This window comes from Dipodomys merriami, unplaced genomic scaffold, assembly GCF_024711535.1.
Source record: "Dipodomys merriami isolate MVZ:Mamm:240054 unplaced genomic scaffold, mDipMer1.0.p SCAF_12, whole genome shotgun sequence".
In the NCBI taxonomy this organism is placed as follows: Eukaryota; Metazoa; Chordata; class Mammalia; order Rodentia; family Heteromyidae; genus Dipodomys; species Dipodomys merriami.
In genome coordinates this window covers 18,658,945-18,679,979 of record NW_027202493.1, presented here as the reverse complement: position 1 = coordinate 18,679,979, position 21,035 = coordinate 18,658,945, and the positions used below count along the sequence as shown (strand labels likewise).

The 21,035-nt window shown below is 38.6% G+C and overlaps 1 protein-coding gene across 10 annotated transcripts in view; it reads right to left on the bottom strand.

Annotated features, from left to right (window-relative positions):
- Pcm1 (pericentriolar material 1) overlaps positions 1-20,608 on the bottom strand; it is a 100,476-nt gene extending 79,868 nt beyond the window's left edge. For 4 of the 10 annotated variants that reach the window (XM_070016329.1, XM_070016335.1, XM_070016332.1 and 1 more), the window contains exons 1-9: positions 20,519-20,608; positions 18,859-18,925; positions 16,418-16,535; positions 14,670-14,915; positions 11,484-11,753; positions 10,035-10,205; positions 9,743-9,859; positions 2,620-2,797; positions 2,372-2,461 (exon numbers count right to left, since the gene is read on the bottom strand). In XM_070016329.1, the coding sequence (XP_069872430.1) occupies positions 2,372-2,461; positions 2,620-2,797; positions 9,743-9,859; positions 10,035-10,205; positions 11,484-11,753; positions 14,670-14,915; positions 16,418-16,513 (1,168 nt within the window). In that variant the 5' untranslated portion in view covers positions 16,514-16,535; positions 18,859-18,925; positions 20,519-20,608. Of the gene's footprint in view, positions 1-2,371; positions 2,462-2,619; positions 2,798-9,742; positions 9,860-10,034; positions 10,206-11,483; positions 11,754-14,669; positions 14,916-16,417; positions 16,536-18,858; positions 18,929-20,518 lie in introns of all 10 variants that reach the window. The other 6 variants (XM_070016333.1, XM_070016334.1, XM_070016337.1 and 3 more) reach the window with 4 other exon arrangements.
- Positions 20,609-21,035: the final 427 nt, after the last annotated feature.

Sequence of the window (21,035 nt, the reverse complement as noted above, 5' to 3'; positions counted from 1 at the left end):
GTGGTTCAAAGTGGTAGAGCACTGGCCTAGAGCTCAGGGACAGCACCTTACCCAGGCTCTGAGTTCAAGCCCCATGACCAACAAAATAAAAAAGACTGAGAGTCCCTAAGCTGAATCCCAGCACTGGCACAAAAACAAAACAAAACAACCTCTGTCCTAAAATTCAAGATATCTGACTCTAAAATCCTATGTAAGTATAGGTATATCAGAAATCTTATTTTGAGTTTCTTCTCTATAAAACTGGAATAAGAATAAAATCTTTGTGTACTAACATTCAATGAGTGGTTAAAAAGCAAGTAAGACATAAGCATTCAAAATTACTATAAAATCTTTATTTATATTATAGCTATATTAAAATAATGTTAAAGTATTTAAATTAGGCAGGTGCTGGTGGCTCATGTCTGTATCCTAACTACTCAAGAAAGACTAAGATCTGATAATTACAGTTCAACCCACCCCAGCTAGGAAGTTCCATGAGACTTGTATGCTCCAATTAATCACCAAGAAGCTGAAAGTGAAGCTCTGGCTAAAATGGTAGTGCACTAGCCTTGAGCAAAATATCTCAGGAACAGTGCTCAAGCCCTAAGATCAAGTCTAGGTCTGGGACCAAAAAAAAAAAAAAAAAAACAAGCAAACTTAGTTTTTCCTAAATTATTTCCTAAATATAAATGTCAAATCTAGTAACATGTTGGACTTTCTAATTAAATGGGGGAAAATCTGTAGTTTTTTTCTATATATAATCATATAGTTACAGGAATATTCCACCACATTAACCTTAAAAGAAAGTTAACTGAAACTCATAAATGAAAAGGTAAAATTAAGTAAGGTGTTAACAGCGTAAACTAGCTGAGATAGCAGACTAGGTTAAATACCTAACAAACACAGCAGGGTAAATTAAATAATCAAACAGGAAGATTCAGTAAGAACCTAAACACTGGCAAAAAAAAAAAAGAAACACTGGAAGATGATAAATCACTATTAGAATACAATGACAGAGGGGCTAGGAGTATAGATCAAGAGAAAAAGCCCTTGTCTAGCAAGCATGAGGTCCTTGTTTAATCACCAGTATTACCAAAAAATGGTAATAGACTGTTAAAACCATAACTTAGCCAAGGGAAGAGTAGATCATAAACTCCTCTCACTTTGTGCTCCATAAACTGACAAAAAAGTATTTGCCAATTTGCCAATTAAAAATAAAAAGAATTCTTACCCCTGAGTTTTAATAACAATCCTATTTTAATGAAAAATTTGAATGTAGTAAGACAAACTATAATTAGACTCAATACTGAAGAATTCAATGTGATTTTTACATAAATGATACATGGCTATAACAAAAGAAGGAAAGAATGAACATTTCTGAGTCTCAGGAAAATGGAATAAAATATAGTTATAGATCAAAATCACTACTATAAAAAACTGTATGTAGGGGCTGGGAAGGTGGCTCAGTGGTAGAGTGCTTGCCTTGCATGCATGAGGCCCTGGGTTCGATTCCTTAGCACCACATAAGCAAAAAGAAAAAAGCCAAAAGTGGCACTGTGGCTCAAGTGGTAGAGCACTAGCCTTGATCTGAAGAGCTGAGGGACAGTGGCCAGGCCAGAGTTCAGACCCCACGACCGGACCCAAAAAAACAAAACAAAAAAAAAAACAACTATATTTAATATATAATATTGAATGCTAAATATACACATTTAATCATTTCCTAACAAAGTTTGTTTTTCCTTTTTTTTTTAAATGTTTACTTTTCTTGGTACTTGGGAATGAACCTAAGGCCACACAATAGTACTCTACCACTGAACTAAATTAATAAGTTTCTCTACGTTCCTTTTTGAGAAGAGGTCCTGCCATGAGTCCCAGGATGCTCCTAATCCTTTTTTTGTTTGTTGGTAGTGGGGCTTGAACTCTGGGCTTGGGCACTGACCCTGTGCTCTTCAGCTCAAGGCAAGCACTCTACTACTTGAGCCATAGCGCCACTTCTGGTCTTCTAATGGTTTATTGGAGATAAAGAGTCTCACCTGCTTTCCTGCCTTTCCTGCCATTTAAACTGTGATCCTCAGATCTCAGCCTCCTCAATAGCTAAGATTATAGGTGTGAGCCACCGGCAACCAGCTGGATGCTCCTAATTCTAAATCCTCTTCCTTAAACCTCCTGAATCCTAGAGTTACATGTGTATACCATCAAACCAAGCTTCCTTAATAGTTCCTTTGGAAGAAAGTGAAGAATGACAATCAACAGAGAGAGAGAAAAAGAGAGAGGGGGGAGGGAGGAAAAGAGGGGGGGAGGGAGGGAGGAAAGAAGGAAGGGAGGAAAGGAGAACGCTAGGAGCCCTATCAACACAAGGTACAAAACCACAGAACTAGAGCCTCCTTTTTACCTCTTAAGGGTACTCTCTGAAGAAAAGGAGAGCGAGCTGTCTGTCTGCACGGTACAGTATGATGGCCAGCAGATGTCCCTGCAACTTTTTCTGCATAACCAGAGAAAAGCACAGGACAGAGTAAGCCTCACATACAGTTTTCTAAACCAGTCAACAATCATGATCTCATAATAGCAGCATCCAAATTTTCAATATAATTACTTATGGAGCCTTGCACATAAAAACAATATTCTAAGGCTGTAACATACCAGAATCATCCATCACAGCTATAGCTTGCTCTGCTTTATGTTGCAAAGCTAGAAGAGCAGCTTGTCGACCCTGCAGAGCTCGAAGTTGTTCCTGTTGTTGTAACATTCTTTTTAATAAATCATGTTGTTTCTTCAAATTTTCTATCTCTTCAATAGGCTCCTGTTGAGGATCTCTAGCCTGGAAAATAAAACCAGTAATATTTATATCTATCAAAATCCTATTTTAACTACCAATGGCAAAGTACATTCATACATGTATTATTAAATATACAACTGTAAATACAGTTTTAGTAGATTAAAAAAACGAATAGAATGACGATAGACAGCCTGCCATGTTAAGTGTTTGGTAATTTCACAGTAATTATTATGATGACTTATGAAGGTGTATCAACGAAAGAAAAAGAAAACCAGAAAATTGGAAGTCAAAGAAGGCAAAAAGTGCTATCTACAGTATACACAAAAGAATGGGAGATTCATATTCCATAAAATAGTAGCAAATTATATTTTCTATGATTAAAAAAAGATTAAACTTTCAAAACGAGAAAAACTTCCTAAAAGAATCTCAGAATATAAACAAACCCACTAACTTCTAACAAAGGAAACAAATTTTAGATAGCATTTTTTTGTTTGACAAGCATAAAAAGGCTTTTGTTTGCCTCATATTACTAGGTATATAAGAAAGCACAAAAATTTACAATTTGAATCATGTATGTCACTGATTTTCTTAAATTATGCTTAATCAGCTGACTGTAAGGACACAAAAGTACATACTACCAAATTTCTCCAAAATGCTAAGAACTTACCACTATGTATAAAAGTCAAGTAACGGATTATATAGACACAAAACATCATTACAAGAAATCATTGATATCAAGTGGGCAGTGTTAAAGGGACCATCAATAGTATAGTACTTCCCTAATATGCACGAGGGCCCTTGATTCAACAAAAAGAAAAAAAATTATATTCTGAATAATCATTTTTAAACAATTTAAAATGAAGCTTTAAGAGGTAAAAAGGCCCAGGATGGGAAGGGTAAACAAAGGAGGAGGCTACAATGCTTGATAAGAAATGTACTCATTATCTTGCCCATGTAATTGTAACCCCTCTGTACAGTATTTTCACAATAAAAAAAAAGTAAAAAGGCCCAACAAAAATACAACATGAATTCAATAAACTACAAGTCAAATTATGCATGAAATACAAAGCATAGTGGCTTTTCATCACTACCATTAAAAATTTAAATGTCCTATGATTTTACCTATTTATATAAAACTTTCCTTTTCTTGTCAATTTTAAATTTTGTTAAAAAGTATTTTGTTGAACATTTTTTTGTTAAAAATTTAAATGATTTTCCCCTAAAATTAATATAGGTATAAAAAGTTCAGTAATTTCACTTAAAAGTCTACTTTTTCTGTGCACATCTGATTTCTAGAGAAATTATGGAGAAAATAGATGGCTCAAGAGAAGTTTCCTTCTGGGTGACATCCCTCACCAGTACTATGGAAAAGTAAAGCCTCTTCATTTCCCAAGAACTCACCAGTATTGTGAATAAGGTAAAGTAACCATGACAACATTTTACATTGTGACTTGGAATTAAAAAAAAAAGAAAATTAGTAAGTCAACAAAAGCAAAAAAAAAAAACATATCACAGAGTATTTCAGGGTGAAATAGGATGTTTAGTAGAGGTTTATTACTACTTACTAACTTTTACACCCATATAAACATTCTAGATTGAGATTTGGAAAGCTGAACCAAGAGAGTGGTAGGACTGTGACCCAATATAAAGAAAGGGAAATGAAATGAAATAACTAGAGCTGAACAATAACTAGAGCCAAGCACTAGTGCTTCCCACCTATAATCCTAACTGCTTGGCAGGCTGAAATCTGAAGAACAAAGATCAAAGTCAGCCTGGGCAGAAAAGTCCGTGAGATGCTACTTCCAATTAAATAGCAAAAGAGCTGGAAGTGCAGGTATGGCTCAAGTGCCAGCCTTAAGTAAAAAAAGAAACAAGAATGCAAAGCACACACACCCACACACAAACATGCTAAGGCACGCGCACACACACACATACACACCTACTCCACACTAAATTGTACAAAAAAAAGTCTAGGAATAAGAACATGACAAAAATATAGTAATTAGAAAGTCAGTACTACAGCTAGCCCTTCAAAAACATACTCAGGCATAAAATCCTAAATTGCACATATATAAAACAGTAAAATCGGGGCTGGGAAGGTGGCTCAGTGGTAGAGTGCTTGCCTTGCATGCATGAGGCCCTGGGTTCAATTCCTCAGCACCACATAAGCAAAAAGAAAAAAGCCGGAAGTGGCACTATGACTCAAGTGGTAGAGTGCTAGCCTTGAGCTGAAGAGCTGAGGGACAGCGCCCAGGCCCAGATTTCAGGCCCCACAACCAGAACCAAAAAACAAAACAAAACAAAAAAAAACAGTAAAATCTCAGGAAATCTGTCTTCATTTCCTCCTCTAAATTGGGGGCTTCTCCAGTAATTTTTCAGATAGACTTAGGTTTATAGCTAGCTTCAGACAAAAAAAAAAAAAAAAAATATATATATATATATACACACACACACACACATATATATATACACCGATTTTTTTCATGTAAAAAGAAACTGAAAGCACACAGAAAACAAAGCTTTAATTTATCCAATATCATAATTAGGCAATGTCAGGATCCTAAATCTCTAGTGCTCTTTCCTCCATACTGTCTGCCACAAAATTATGTGCTTGGGTTCCAAATACCTAAGTTAACACATAATCTCAGAAGAGGCACAGTTAGTTTGTGAGACCAGGTGAGTTCACATAAGGTAGTCAGAAATGATTAAAATAATACCAAGAGAAAATAACAGAAGTGTGGTATTTCTGCAAGGCCTCTTTTGTAAAATTACACAAAATTTGTCCATAACATATTCACTAAGATAGAATCTGCCTTTGTAGGTATAGCTAGATATTAGTACTTTCATATTGAACTCCCAAATCAAAGATAGTTTTTACCCTTGAATCTCAGTAAGATCTACCGGTTTTGTTTTTTGTTTTTGTTTTTTTTTTCTATTATTCCAACAGAACATTACATTTTGAAGTTTCTAAGGAGAAAATGAAGACAAGATAATGAGAATGGCAGACCCCTCCTAGCAGACAAAATAAAATAAGGTGGTGGGAATTAATTTCTAAGAAAATCATTTAATGTACTGAATCCTTAAAATCTACAGTAGGATAACCTTAAAAATCTGCAATAAACTTCAAGCAAATTCAAGAAAGTAATACTCATTTGTAAAGATACTTCTCAAAGAAACGTAAAAGCAGAAAGGCAAAAACGTTAACCTGTTAAGGATGGAGGGAGGAAAGTAATAGAAACTATGATGTACTACCTATTAACTATAAACAAAATTTTAAAAAAGACAAAAATTTACAAAGAATACCATAAGTAACCTAGAACTTTGTTCCTTTCAAATTTCACTAGCTTTAAAAATAAGCAGTTAGCTTATTGTTGGGAGAAACCTCTTGCTTAGCGTTATTTATTTTTGCCAGTCCTGGGATTTGAACTCAGGGCCTGGGCACTGTCCCTGAACTTCTTTTACTCAAGATTAGCACTGTACCACTTGAGCCACAGCATGACTTCCAGCTTTTTCTGTTTATGTGGTACTGAGGAATCGAACCCAGAGCTTCATGCATGCTAGGCAAGCACTCTACCACTAAGCCACATTCCCAGCCCTTGCCTATTAGCATTTTATGTAATTAAACATGTACATAGCAGATTATCAAACTGTGTCCTCAAACTCTTATGAAGCCAGAAAGACAAAACAAAACACACAAACTGTCAAAATATCTAGAGGTTAATATTTCTCATAAAAAGAAAATATAGCTGGGCGTTGGTGGCTCACACCTGTAATCCTAGCCACTCAGGAGGCTGAGATCTGAGGATCATAGTCCAAAGCCAGTCCGGGCAGAAAAGCCTCTGTGAGACTTTTACCTCCAATTAACCCCTAAAACACCGGAAATGTAGCTCAAAGTGGAAGAGTGCCAGCCTCGAGAAAAGAGTTCAGAGACAGTGGCCAGGCCCTAAATTCAAGTCCCACAATCACCACCACCACTACCACTAACTATATATATATAAAGTGTTATATATACATACACATACATATAGATATATACATATCTAAAAGAGGAAATGATCAGCCCTTAATAAAATAGAAATAAACTCAAAATTAAACTAATGAAATTTTAGCTCACCTGGACTGATCTATTAGTAATAGAAAGTACTCTGCTCTTGCCAAATGAACATAAACATTTTTACAAATGCTATTTTAGTAGATAGAACAAGTTGTCTCAAGTGGAATTATGTAGTTTTCTTTAAAGTTAATTTGACTTTCTTTATGCAAATCACCAAAAACTAAAAGAAAGCTTAAGCAATGAAGGAAACACCTAAAAATATTAACAAGTCAGCTACAAAATTAAGTATTTTTCTAAACAATGGAAAGGAGTTCTAACAGCAACATAAATACAAACATAAGAAAAATAAGATGTGTTGGAAATGAGTGAGAGTGTTAAAAGGGGTAACACTAAGATACATTATATTCTTAAACTGCTTTGTTATATAGCAACTCCTTTGCACAACCACATAAAAGATAATAAACAAAAGTATTTCTTTTTACAAAGAAAGGAAAGCTAATAGTTTGTTCTGTTTTCCTTTTCTTTCATGAATGACACAGAAAGACAAAATATCATTGTGATGAACTCAAGTATCAGATACAAAGAACTGATGGTCTAAGTTCCAGAATGTGTTCTATATTTTAAGGCTTTGATTGTAAAAATGACATTTAATTATTTTTTAAATTCTTTATTAAAATCAGACACTTAATAATCTATGTATATATATATATGTAGAAAAAAAGACTAAGGGACAGCATTTTATTAATGTAAATTAGTGTAATTAATAAAGTTAATAATTTATATACTTAAGATATTATCAAGCCGGGCGCCAGTGGCTCCTGCCTGTAATCCTAGCTACTCAGGAGGCTAAGATCTGGGGATCACCATTCAAAGCCAGCCCAGGCAGGAAAGTCCGTAAGACTTCAATTAACCACTCAGAAAACCAGAAGTGGCGCTGTTGTTCAAGTGGTAGAGTGCTAGCCTTAAGCTGAAGAGCCAAGGACCAGAGTTCAAGCCCCATGACCAACCAAAAAAATAATAATAGCAAAAACAGAAAAGCAATAAAGAAGAAATATGAACAAAAGAGGTACTCTTGTACAGACTTCCCAAATTAATACTGTGAAGTATACCTTTAAGGGAAATCTACATTTTCGGCTATATTTTCCAATTAGGTTTCAATTCCCTGTCATTCTGAAGTCTGTCACCTTTCCCTTTTGGACTTGTAGTAACGTCAATAAGCTTCTTGTGAAGTTCAATCCCCTTGTCTAAAATGCACAGTCAAATTCTCAGACTAAAAGATGCCTTCTTTATTAAATAGTGTTAGCATATTATTTTCTTAATACAAAGTTCTGTTTAATACTTAAGCCAGCCCTGTAAATAAATACTAAAATTTCTTGGTCCATCGTTCTTTAAAAAGCAATCCAGGGGCTAGGAAGGTGGCTCAGTCGTAGAGTGCTTGCCTTGCATGCATGAAGGCCTGCATTCAATTCCTCAGCACCACATAAGCAGAAAAAGCCAGAAGTGGTGCTGTGGTTCAAGTGGTAGAACGTTAGCTTTGAGCTGAAGAGCTGAGGGACAGTGCACAGGCCCAGAGTTGAAGCCCCACAACCAACAGAAAAAAAAAAAAAAAGCAATCCACCCATTCCTACGTGGTAGTAAATTACTTAGTGAGATTTGAAGTTTCTTTATACTAACCTCTTGCTTATTATACTTAAACAATTCCTCAACAATTTCTAAGGTATACAAAACTGCTTATTCTGATACATATTAATGAACTTTCATGTCATGATTTTGTTACTATGAAAGTAATTCTCACCATGGTATATACTTTAGACTAACAGATAAATTATAATTAATTATACCATTTCCCACACTTCCCCAACAAATTCCTTTACATACACTACCCCTTCTATTTCTACTAACAGGTAAGAAATTATTCTCAATACTACTGTAAATATAGAAGCCATTGTCCCACAATGGAATCAACTTTCAACAATTCTTTGGACCAATCCCTTCTAAGTATTTCCTGGTAAAATACGATAGAGAAAAAAATGAAATTTCCTTCTTAAATTAGAAAGAGCAGGGAAGACAAAAAAGGCAGATAAGAAACTATTCAGGTCAATACTAAAAGGAAACAAACCCTCAGTTTCCTAATGCTGAGTAGCATTTTGGAACGTACTTCAAAAACAATGAAATATATATGGTAATCCTTTCAAAAGAAAAAGTCATTTTGGCAATAAGATCTAAGCTTACTAAGGCATGATTATAGGCACATCTGTTAAATATGCTTAGAAACAATAGTTTTTGAAACATATTAACTTATATGAACTAAGTCTAATCTACAAACTGCTGCTGAAAGCTTTAAAAATTGTATTTTCAAAGGACAGTATTTTTATAAATTTCATATTACAGTAAAGAATTAAAGTGTATTTCTTACTGTAAGAAAATAATGCAAATACTGTCCTGGTCCTACTGTCATTTTTTTCAGCATTTTGATCATTTGATTTTGCTACAGTATTACTATCTAAAAAAGGAAAACTCTTAAAGAGTGGTCCATGGCAAATGAACATGGAGACTTCTTGCTGACTATGTGTTTAGCAGTCATTACTATTATTACTGATTACTAATAGTCATCAGAACCACAATGAATTTTACCTTTCCTAATGCTTTTTAAAATTAGGAAAATTGTGCTAAACAAAACCAGAGAAACAATGTTTCTCTATGTTGAAGTTCAGAAATGACTAGATTTTCAATTCAATCACTATATTTTTAATCCTTGTACATTAAAGTTTTAAACCTCCATGTTTAAGAAATGTATACAGCATTAACAATTTGAGGGTTTCTTCCCCAGAATAAATTTTTTATTAAAGAATATCTATAAGATATCATCTTGAAAAATGGAGGAACGTTTAAAACTTCATTTCCAGTACTTTAGTTACCAAAATGCCGCTTACCGTGGTATCTGAAGCCTCAGACTGCACATCTATGTTTAGCGATGTGCTCTCAGCTACAGAACCAGATCCCACAGCTGAATCTACAGTCCGAACATCCTCCTCCTCATTTTCTCTAGCCTGAAATATTTTAGTGGTATAAATCATACAACTATTAAAAAGGGCAATAAAATGTTATAATGGATGTCACAAGTTTTTAAATATTCTGGAGTGGCATCAGAATGTCACTAATGTATATAATTCATATATTATAAAAAAACAACTTGATATATTACTTAAAAGGTCCAAAACTTACAAGGATTTTTTGGAGAAATTTCATGTATGACTTTTCTTGTTCTTTAAGGTGATCTATTAGATGAGTAAGACGCTCAACATTAGCAGATCTTTCATTTTTTTCCACAAGGTCTTCTCGCATAGAACTAGCTTTAGTAAGATAGTCACGAATTTGAACAAGCCTACTTACAATCTATAGGGCAAATGTTAAAGAGAATGAAAAATACATATAGGTTTATCATATAAATTTATATATGCAAAATATGTGAGCAAAACAAACTTTAACATGAACATAATTAACAATACTAAAAATTTCAATCACTTATTTATGTGAAAATTGAACAATGAAACCTACTGAAATTGGTTTGGGAAGATAAGAGGAGATGAGGTAAAGTGATGGAAGGGGTAAATCTGATCAAGGTACACTACACTATGCATATATGGACATCTCAAATGAAACCCACTTATACAACTGGTGCTAATAAAAAATATGGAAGAAATTTTTAAACACAAAAAAATTTTAGCCAGGCGCCAGTGTAATCCTAGCTGTAATCCTAGCCTGTAATCCTAGCTATTCAGGAGGCTGAGATCTGAGAATCATGGTTCAAAGCCAGCCCAGGCAAGAAAGTCCATGAAACTTTTATCTCTAATAAACCACCAGAAAACCGGAAGTGGCGCTGTAGCTCAAGTGGTACAGCGCTAGCCTTGAGCTGAACAGCTAAGGGAAAGCGCTCAAGCCCAGAGTTCAAGCCCAACGACTGACAAAAAAAAAAAAAAAATTTAATGGAAACTCCTCTGTACAACTACTTAAAAACTTTAACTTATATGTAAAATTTATTAAACAAATTGCCCATTTATATGTCTTCCTCATAGCAATTAAATCCTTATAAATATCTTTGAAAGTGCTTTTCAGAAAAACAGTATTGTCAGGCACCAGTGGCTCCTGCCTGAAATCCTAGCTACTCAGGAAGCTAGGTCCCAGAGTATTGAGGTTTGAAACCAGCATAGGCAGAAAAGTCTCAGAATGCCATCTTCAAAATAACCAGCAATTTAAAAAACTAGGACTGGGGCTGGGAATGTGGCTTAGTGTAGACTGCTTGCCTAGAATGCATGAAGCCCTGGAATCAATTCCTCAGTACCACATAAACAGAAAAAGCTGGAAGTGGTGCTGTGGCTCAAGTAGTAGAGTGCTTGAGCCACAGCACCACTTGCTAGACTTGAGCAAAAAGCAGCTTAGGGACAGTGCCCAGGCCCTGAGTTCAAGCCCCAGGACTGGCAAAAAAATAAATACATAAATAAAAAAGTAGGGCTGGAAGCCTAAATAGGCACCAGTTGAATGGGCAACTCAAACAAGTTTGAGTCCCTGCATTCAAATTCCAGTTTTACTTCTTACTAGAAATCAACATTTGGTATTTGGTAAGTAAAAATGTACATTTGAAATTTGTAAAAATAAGCAAAAGAAACACATTACCTGACTGCTTTCCATTGCAGGCTCTCCTCTCCCATCCTCTTCTGATACATGACAATTTTGTAAAAGGTCATTACTTAAAGCAGATGCAAACAACTTTTTACATTGTGTTGATCCAACCATTTCTCTTTTTTGAAGACTTGTAGCAGCATCTTTGCTCTTGTTAGTATTAATCTGCATAGGTAAAAAGTTGAAGGGCTTTCTGTTTTCACTAAGCTGACGTTTGTTGTTAGCAGCTGTTGCTCTACCTTGAGAATCACTTCCAATGCTTCTCTACACACAAAAAAAATAAATCACACAAACATTAATCTTTTAACTTCAATGTTCTTAGTTCCACTATCAGTTACTTTACTGAGGTATATTCAAAAAATATTTCAAAGATCTATAAACTTGTTTTAATAAAAGAATTAAAGTAATCATTCTCTAATTACCTCATTTTCCTGAAACAATTCATCTGATGACTATGAATAAGTGACATACTAGGACTATAACCACATTTACAGAATTCTCACAGGCTCTGGACTCAAGAAATTAATGTTAATTAATATAAGTATCAGCACAAAGATTTGTCTATATGAAGCACTGTTTGAAAAAGTACTTTAAAGATAGGGATATAGCTCATAGGTAGAATGTTTGCCTAACATGTATAAGACTCTGGCTTCAATCACAAGCCCACATATTTGAAGAAAAAAAAAATCAGTTTAATACCTGCTGTAAACTAAAACTAGTAAAGTATTTCCTAAGTAGAACACAGTCATTTCCATCATCAGACTTAAATCTATTTGCCATGTATTTGGGAACCTCTTTACTTCTGCAAACTATAGATGTGTTAGTAAAATACTGATCAAGAGTTCATTGGGGTTTTTTTTGTTTTTTTTTTCAGTCGTGGGGCTTGAACTCTAGGCTTGAGAGACGTCCCTCAGCTCTTCAGCTCAAGACTGGCGCTCTACTGCTTGAGCAACAGGGCCACTTCCAGTTTTATGGTGGTTAATTGGAGATAAGAGTCTTACGGACTTTCCTGCCTGGGCTGCCTTTGAACCATGATCCTCAGATCTCAGCCTCCTGAGTAGCTAGGATTACAGGCGTGAGCCACCAGTGCCCGGCAAAAGTTCATTGTTACTTCTATTTGCTTATAGTGGTTATAAAAACAAATCAATCTTATTCTAATTTAGTAATCTAACACATCCTACACTTAACAATACCTACATTAAACTTAATTTTATTCAGTTAATATCATGCAAATTTTACTTTTATAATAAACTTATTAATTAGCAATAGTAATGAAGTCCAGAAAGTTGTGTACTGGGCAAGTTTAGAAATAAGACTTTGTCTCTCTTCAAGACACAGTACCATCATTGATTCCTTCCACATGTATAGAAACTTTTATTAAAACATGTTTGTACATCTTTATGGGATACAATGTAATTAAATACACATGACAATGCCTAATGATTGAATTAGGGTAATGAATACTTGCACCTCCTCTAACATTTATCACTTCTTTGCTTTACCACTTCCATACTGTCCTAATTGTTTCTTAAATACATCGTGTGTGTGTGTGTGTGTGTGTGTGTGTGTGTGTGTGTGTGTGTGTGTGTGTGTAAATGTATGTATGTATATATATTTGGGGGAGTTTCGTTTTTTGCCAGTCTTGTGGCTTAAACTCAGGGCCTGGGCACTATCCAAGTTTCTTTTTTTTTTTTTTTGGGGGGGGGTCCACTCGTGGGGCCTGAACTCTGGGCCTGGGCACTGTCCCTCAGCTCTTCAGCTCAAGGCTTAGCGCTATACCACTGGAGCCACAGCGCCACGTCCCACTTTTTTCTTTTTGCTAATGTGGTGCTGAGGAATCGAACCCAGGGCCTCAGGCATGCAAGGCAAGCGCTCTACCACTGAGCCACCTTCCCAGCCCTATCCGAGCTTCTTTTGCTCAAAGCTAGCACTCTACCACTTAAGCCCCATACCACTTCCAGCTTTTTCTGTTCATATGGTACTGAGGAATCAGAACCCAGGGTTTCATGCATGGTAGGCAAGCACTCTACCACTGAGCCACATTCCCAGACCCAAATAAATCACATACAATCATGATGCTTAACTACCCTACTGTGATATAGAAAATAAGAATTACATCCTCCTGTCCATGTTTTGGTATCCCTTTCTGACCTGTTTTTGTAATTTCTCCCATGTCCTTTCCTAGCAACCACTATTATACTCCATTTTCTATAAAATTGGATTTTTATTTTTGGTCAGAGACAGGGACTGGGACTGATGCTTCTGCTCACTGGCTAGTGCTCTAACAACTGAGCCCAATCAATGGGAAGAGTAGAAGAGCACAAGAATCCTGAAGGAGAATGTTCAAAGGATGTTTTATACATGTGTATACTCAGACTACACACCACACACAATTAACCTACCAAACACTGTTTGAAAAAGGGGAGAGAAGGAGGAAAGAAGATCCCAAGATTGACTTTTTTAGTCACCATTTAAAATCAAATTCAAAAGCAAAATTTCTTAGTTCATTTAATAATTAGCCCTGATAGTCTGCACCAGATACCAATTATTTTTGTCTTTTATTCTTTTGCTTTTGAGTTAACATACATTTGTAATAAGGGGATTATACTGCAGCATTTCCATACACACACAATATAGTTTGAACAAATTCACTTCCTCTACTATATTTTCTTTCCTTCTCTCTCTTCCCCTTTTCAAACAGTGTTTATTGGGTTTAATTGTTCTATATTTATGTGTGGTGTATAGTCTGGGTATACACATAAAACATCCTTTGAACCTCTTTACCCTTCAGTATTCCCTTTCTCTTCAACTCCTCCTATTGATTCACTCCTAAACAGTCCCCTCCTATCCTTTTTTTTTTTTTTTGTCTGTTGTGGGGCTTGAAATCAGGGCCCATGCTCTGTCCCTGAGCTTTTTTGCTCAAGACTAGCACTCTACTATTCTGAGCCACAGAGGCACTTTTATTTTCTTTCCTGTTTTTCTGGTGGTTAACTGGAAATAAGAGTCTGATTGACCTTTCTGCCCAGGCTGGCTTTGAACTGTGATCCTTGGATCTCAGCCTCCTGAGAAGCTAGGATTACAGATCTGAGTCATCAGCATCTGGATCATTCTTACATTCTTAAGACAAACTCATTTCAATATTTCCCAGTCAGAACTTGATTTTTAAAATAATTCACAAACCTGATCTAAGTCACTGAAGTTTATCCGCTGTTTAAGTTTCTCTAATTCGGCCTGCTCTGGGACAGACATCTGAGTCATATATCTACTATGTGGAAAGGTATGTGGAGTCTTGGTTCTTCGTCTTCCAACTCCTGGTGATGACTCCGGAGAAATATCATTAGTTACCCTTTTATCACTTTCTACACCAAACTTTTTCTTATTCTTTTCTGATGATCTATTTGCCTTCTTCTGTTGGCCACTCCAATCCTTTGAGAAAGTAAAAGCAAAAGTTAATCTGGCCTCTATCAAATCAGGAAAATAATTTTAGTATGCTTAAAAAACTTTGACCAGTCTTAAAATTGAAATTACATTTTTTGACATAAACATTCTTGTCTCAAGACATTTATTTCCATCAACTTATTTTCCTTTCATGTCCATCCTAATTTTATTTTATCCTTCAAAAAGCAGGTTACTTATTATAGGTCACTAGTAAACATAAATCCCGGGCTGGGAAGGTGGCTCAGTGGTAGAGCGCTTGCCTTGCATGCCTGAGGCCCTGGGTTCGATTCCTCAGCACCACATAAGCAGAAAAACCAGGAAGTGATGCTGTGGCTCAAGTGGTAGAGCACTAGCCTTGAGCTGAAGAGGTGAGGGACAGCGCCCAGGCCCAGAGTTCAGGCCCCATGGCCGGACTCAAAAGAAAAAAAAAAAACATAAATCCCAAAATTCCAACCAAGAATAAATTTAAACAAGCCAGGCGCCAGTGGCTCACGACTGTAATCCTAGCTACTTAGAAGGATGAGATCTGAGGATCGCGGTTCAAAGCCAGCCTGGGCAAAAGTCCGTGAAACTCTTATCTCCAATAAACCACCAGAAAACTGGAAGTGGCGCTGTAGCTCAAGTGGTACAGCTTGCATTGAGCTGAAGAGCTGAGGAACAGAGCCCAGGCCCAGAGTTCAAGCCCCATGACTGACCAAAAAAAAAAAAAAGAATAAATTTAAACATTTTGAAAAGCTTTTTGCTTATTGTTTTTGAGACAGGATCTTGCTCTGATCTTCAGATAAGGCATTGAGTTTCTGTCTGGGGCTGGCTTTAGACTAAGTTCTAACATATTCACACTGAAAAACTTTTAGTTATTGCTACAATAAAAATCATCATGGGTATCTTCTCTATTTATGATAAAACTTGCCTTTTTATGAACTGTCACTCAATCCCAATCCACGTTCCTACTAATTTTAATACTACTTACCCCACCTTTTGTAGGCCATAGATGACTGAAAAATAATGTATAATCTAAATTGTGACAATCATATTTTAAATTTTCAACCTGGACCTAAAAGGCGAGTCAGTAATTTTAACTATTACTAAATTTTTTAGAATTTAGAATACATTCTAAATCTGTATTCTAAATTTAGAATACATCCAGAGTATACCACATAAACTAGAGGAAAGATAGTCTGTGAAGACAAAAGCTAAAGAAACACAAAAGTGAAATAGAATCACAGTAGTGAAAAAACAATCCTGACAACTTTCTTGTTCCTTCTTTTGTAACAGACTCCATAAAAGACCTTACATTCTTTTTCACTTAAGCAAACTCAAGTTGACAGTTATCTGTGTCGTCAATTAATAAATACTCCAGAGTTTTTAATATACTTCCAGTAGTATTTACAATGTCTCGGTGACTTAAATTTGATTGAAGGAAAGTTGGATTTTAACAATGATTAAATGTTATTGATCAATAACATACCATCTACAATAAGATAGCATACCATGTTATTAAGTCGATCGTCAACACACTCACTGCTCCAGTTGGGTAAATCCTGATCATTCATACTTTCTTCAAAAGGACCTCCTCCTGTGGCCATACTGACTTTCCCAAATAACTTTCTGAAAAACAAGTAAAAACTTAACTTTTTTTCCTGATTTAAAAATGATTTATTTATTTACTTATTTAGACACAGGATTAAAGGCAAGGAGGCAAGCATTCTCTGCTGTGCTCTGTTCACAGAACCCAAACCTAAGTTTTTTACACATAAAAAGAAACTTTAGTTTTTATATGATTTCATGAGACTTGGCAATATAAAAAAATCCAAAACCCTTGGGGCTGGGAAGGTGGCTCAGTGGTAGAGCACTTGCCTTGCATGCCTGAGGCCCTGGGTTCAATTCCTCAGCACCACGTAAGCAAAAAGAAAAAAGCCGGAAGTGGCGTTGTGGCTCAAGTGGTAGAACACTAGCCTTGAGCTGAAGAGCTGAGGGACAGCGCCCAGGCCCAGAGTTCAGGCCCCACGACCGGACCCAAAAAAAAAAAAAAACCCTAATTTTAACAAATTAAAAAAGTTGGGCTGGGAAGGTGGCTCAGTAGTAGAGTGCTTGCCTTGCATGCATGAGGCCCTGGGTTTGATTCCTCAGCACCACATAAACAGAAAAAGCCAGAAGTGGCGCTGTCGCTCTAGTGGTAGAGCGCTAGCTTTTGTTTGATCCCAATACTACCCGATCCCTGAGGTTACAGTTACGTTAGTCAGGTAGAGTACATTTCTTTTTGGACAATACCACCCTATTTTTCTTATTTTATAATTTTCCAGAAAAACAAACAAAATTCACTAGGATTGGAAATAAAATATAATCAACTACCAATTTGTATTTTCTATTATAGTTTCATTTCAGTCTTCATAAAAGTTTATAAATCTGTTAGGTTTTTTTGGAGGGGTGGAGTGGGGGTGACTAATACTAGTTTTTAAACTCAAGGCCTTAAACTCTTGGCTTTTTTCCCCCAGTCATGGCTGGCATTCTATCACTTAGGCCACTAAGTGATTTTGCTAGTTAACTGGACACTGTCTCCCAGACTTTTCTGCACAGGCTGGCTTTGAAATTTAAGCCTCAGATTCCAGCCTCTTGAGCCACTACCATTCTTTTGTTTATTTTCTTTTTCTCTTTTGCTGGTACTGGGGCTTGTATTCGGACCTCAAGCTCTCACCTGACTTTATTTCTGAATCATCTTTTCAATGACACTTGGTGCTCTGCTACTTGAGCCATGCCACCAGTCCTTGTGTTTTTTTTCAATAGAAAACAAGAATATACTAAGTTTTTTGTTTTTTGGTGGGTCGTGGGGCCTGAACTCTGGGCCTGCAAACTGTCCCTCAGCTCTTCAGCTCAAAGCTAGCGTTCCACCACTTGAGCCACACACTTCAGCTCCTTTTTTTATTTTTGTCAGTCGTGGGGCCTGAACTCTGGGCCTGGGTGCTGTCCCTCAGCTCTTTAGCTCAAGGCTAGCGCTCTACCACTTGAGCCACAGCGCCACTTCCGGTTTTTTCTGCTTATGTGGTGCTGAGGAATCGAACCCAGGGCCTCATGCATTCAAGGCAAGCACTCTTATCACTGAGCCACCTTCCCAGTCCCTATTAAATTTTGAAAATAGGCTTTTTTCCTCTCTCCTTCCTTCCCTTTTTCCTTCCTCCCTCACTTTTTCTCCCTTCCCATTTGCTGTTTTTGTTGAGATAGGATCTTGCCATGTAGCCAGACTAGCCTATAACATGCTGGGTAGCCCTATCTTCCCAAGTGCCAGAACTACAGGCATATATATGCCAGAATTTTTTCTTTAAAAACTAACGAAAATGTCTAAAACATTTTTAAACAAAACTTCTAATTCCCATCCTTTAGTCATTTACTTGCTAAATTACCTTTAGGAATTAAATTACTTTCTCTCAGTGTGCTAACATTCTCCAGTACTGACTTAATCCTTGGCAATGCACAAGACTTGATGATGTTCACAGCAATTTTAGATAACTAAAAGTATGTCAGTTGAAGGCAAAACTTAAAAAGCAAGAAAGTTTATAAACAAAAGGTAAAGTTAGCTAATAGAAATATGGAAGAAGATGACTTGAGATGAAATGGATTTGGAAAAAAAGGTTATCTGAACAGTTATCACAGGACAAACTCAAACTCAAATGGGCTGAAGAAACTCTGAAGACAAAGAAATTTCAAAAGATATTACATATTCTAGTAATTACTACCAATAGCATGGCTCTTTCCATGAAAGACACAAATGGCATGAGGGAAAGTAGAGCAGCAGAGTGAAGGCCACAGCAAACTCAGAAACTTTACTAAGTGGGCACTCCATCATGCACTTATTTTTGGATAGTGCTGTCCACCATAAACTATTACAGTTCAAGTATAATGCAAAGGAAACTAATATATAACCACATCAAATTACCTCTTCAGAAGCTAGTTTTTGCAGCTCAGAAACAGCACCTTTCCTGTCCACGCTTCAAAGCTGTTGTCTGCTTATTAAGAAAACACAACAATAAAAACAACACGTGGGTAGACTTTTACACTGTTAAGTATAGAACGACAAACACCACACTTGTGGTTTAAAATGTTAGCATACCAACAAAAGAGAAAAATAAAATTTATCAACACTTTACGTTCCGTTTACCTTAATCATTTTGGAAAACAATGTGATATATACATACATAAATCTCCAAAACCTTCTAAGATCCCCCCAAACACTAAAGTGACCATTTAACATCTTCTAACATTATCATTTAAAGATTGTGGGCAAGTTTACTCTCGAACTTTACCAAGTCTTTTAACTTGCTGCCACGCAAACGATTCAACAACTCCATTGTTTAAGTGTCTATGTGAACCACTAATTACCTCTTAATAAAATAATCTTCACACGCTGACAAAGTGTACCTTTGGTTTAAAAATCCTGCATTTTCACGGCACCCACCAGCTCTCTCACCAGGAAGATGGGGAAAGAAAAGGAGCAGGTGCAAGCGACGCTCTGGCTCTGCCAACACCCACTCGGGTAACCAGAGAAGACCAGAAGGCGGAGTCGGGTCAGCGGTTAAGGGGCGGAGGGGGTGGGGGGCGCCCAGAAAGCCCGCTTCTTTCAGCGCCAAAACATGATCCGCTACCGGTCATTTTACAACCACAAGGTCTTCAAAGCAGACAGGATCTCTATGGATCTGTTCACACACACACACACGCACTTATGTGTATACACGTATATGTACACACATGGATTCACACTGACATGCGTGTCTATGCATGCGTACACATGTAACACATGTGTATGGGAATAAGACAGAGATCCACAAGTGTGGGCCTGGGGATGCAAAGTTCGCTCTACTGAACGCCCCGGCAGGGCCGAATTCCCAAGCCCATCTCCTGCAAGATCCCCGGCACCAGTGCCGGCCGAATGGGCGGCGAATCCCAGTCGGCTCCGGGTGGCTCCCGTGGCGATCAAGCTGGACGTGCAGGGCGGCACGGAGCGCGGGTGGCGGGAGGGGCGCGGGGAGAGCAGGGACCACAGCCACGCGCCCCCCGGAGCGCCCACCCCCGGCCCGGCCGCCCCGACGCCACCACAGACGGCGGCGAAGGCGCGGCGCGCTCCCCGGCCGCCCTCCGCACCCAGGACTCCGGCTTCGCCGGGTGGAATGCGGCGGGTGGGGTGGACCGAGCGCGGTCACGGGGCCCGCGGCCGCCTAGGCCTAGGTCCTCAAGAACTTGACCGGGGGAGTCCCACACCACGGCCGGAGGGCTCGGCTTCCTCCCCCCGCCCCCCCCGGAGAGGGGCAATGGCGTGGCGTCCTCCCCCCGTCCGCCCGCCCCCCACAGGCCAAGGGGCCACGGGGGGCTTCCGCCGTCGCCGACCTGCCCCGGATGCTCACTCCGCAGATGGCGTCGGTCGGTCCCGACTGCCCAGGGAGCCCGAAGCTGGCAGCAAGGAGACCCCGGAGCCTGCGGAGGGGGCGTGGGCCCGAGCCAGGCCCGGCGGGAATCGCGTGTCCCCGGTCCTCGTTCGCCCGCCCACCCGCCCAGGACGCGCTGTCCTCGGTTGCCAAGGGCCGGCGACGCGCAGGCTTTACCTGTAAACGAGGCAGCTCCTCCGGCCGGGACCGGAGCTGGGGTGGACAGGCGCCCCAGAATCCGCCACCGGCGGCAGTTCTTCCTCAGAGAGCGCGGCAGGGAGGCCCACAACTTCCCTGCGGACGGCTTGGAGCCCAATGGCCGCCTTCCCTACCTTGGCTGCTGGGCGCCAACCGCCGCAGCCAGCGCCATCTTAGGATCTCATCGTGGTGGGAGAAGAGGGGAGGGGGAACCGCAGAGGGGGCCACGAGCGGCGGGACGTGCGCCGTCTCCTTGGCAACGGTCTGCGCGCGGAGGAGAACCCGTCCTGGCGGTCGGAGCCGCAGTGCGCGCTAGACCGGAGTCACGTGATCCAAAGGCGTCTAGGAGAGCTGACGTGCTTCGTCTACCAACCAGAGACTGTATCCCAGAATGCCCGCTCCACTCGGGTTAATCAACTCTTCCCTCCCCCACCCTCCCGACACACACAACCCCCTGCCCAGAAGGCTGGGGACTACAAATCCCAGCGTGCTGTGC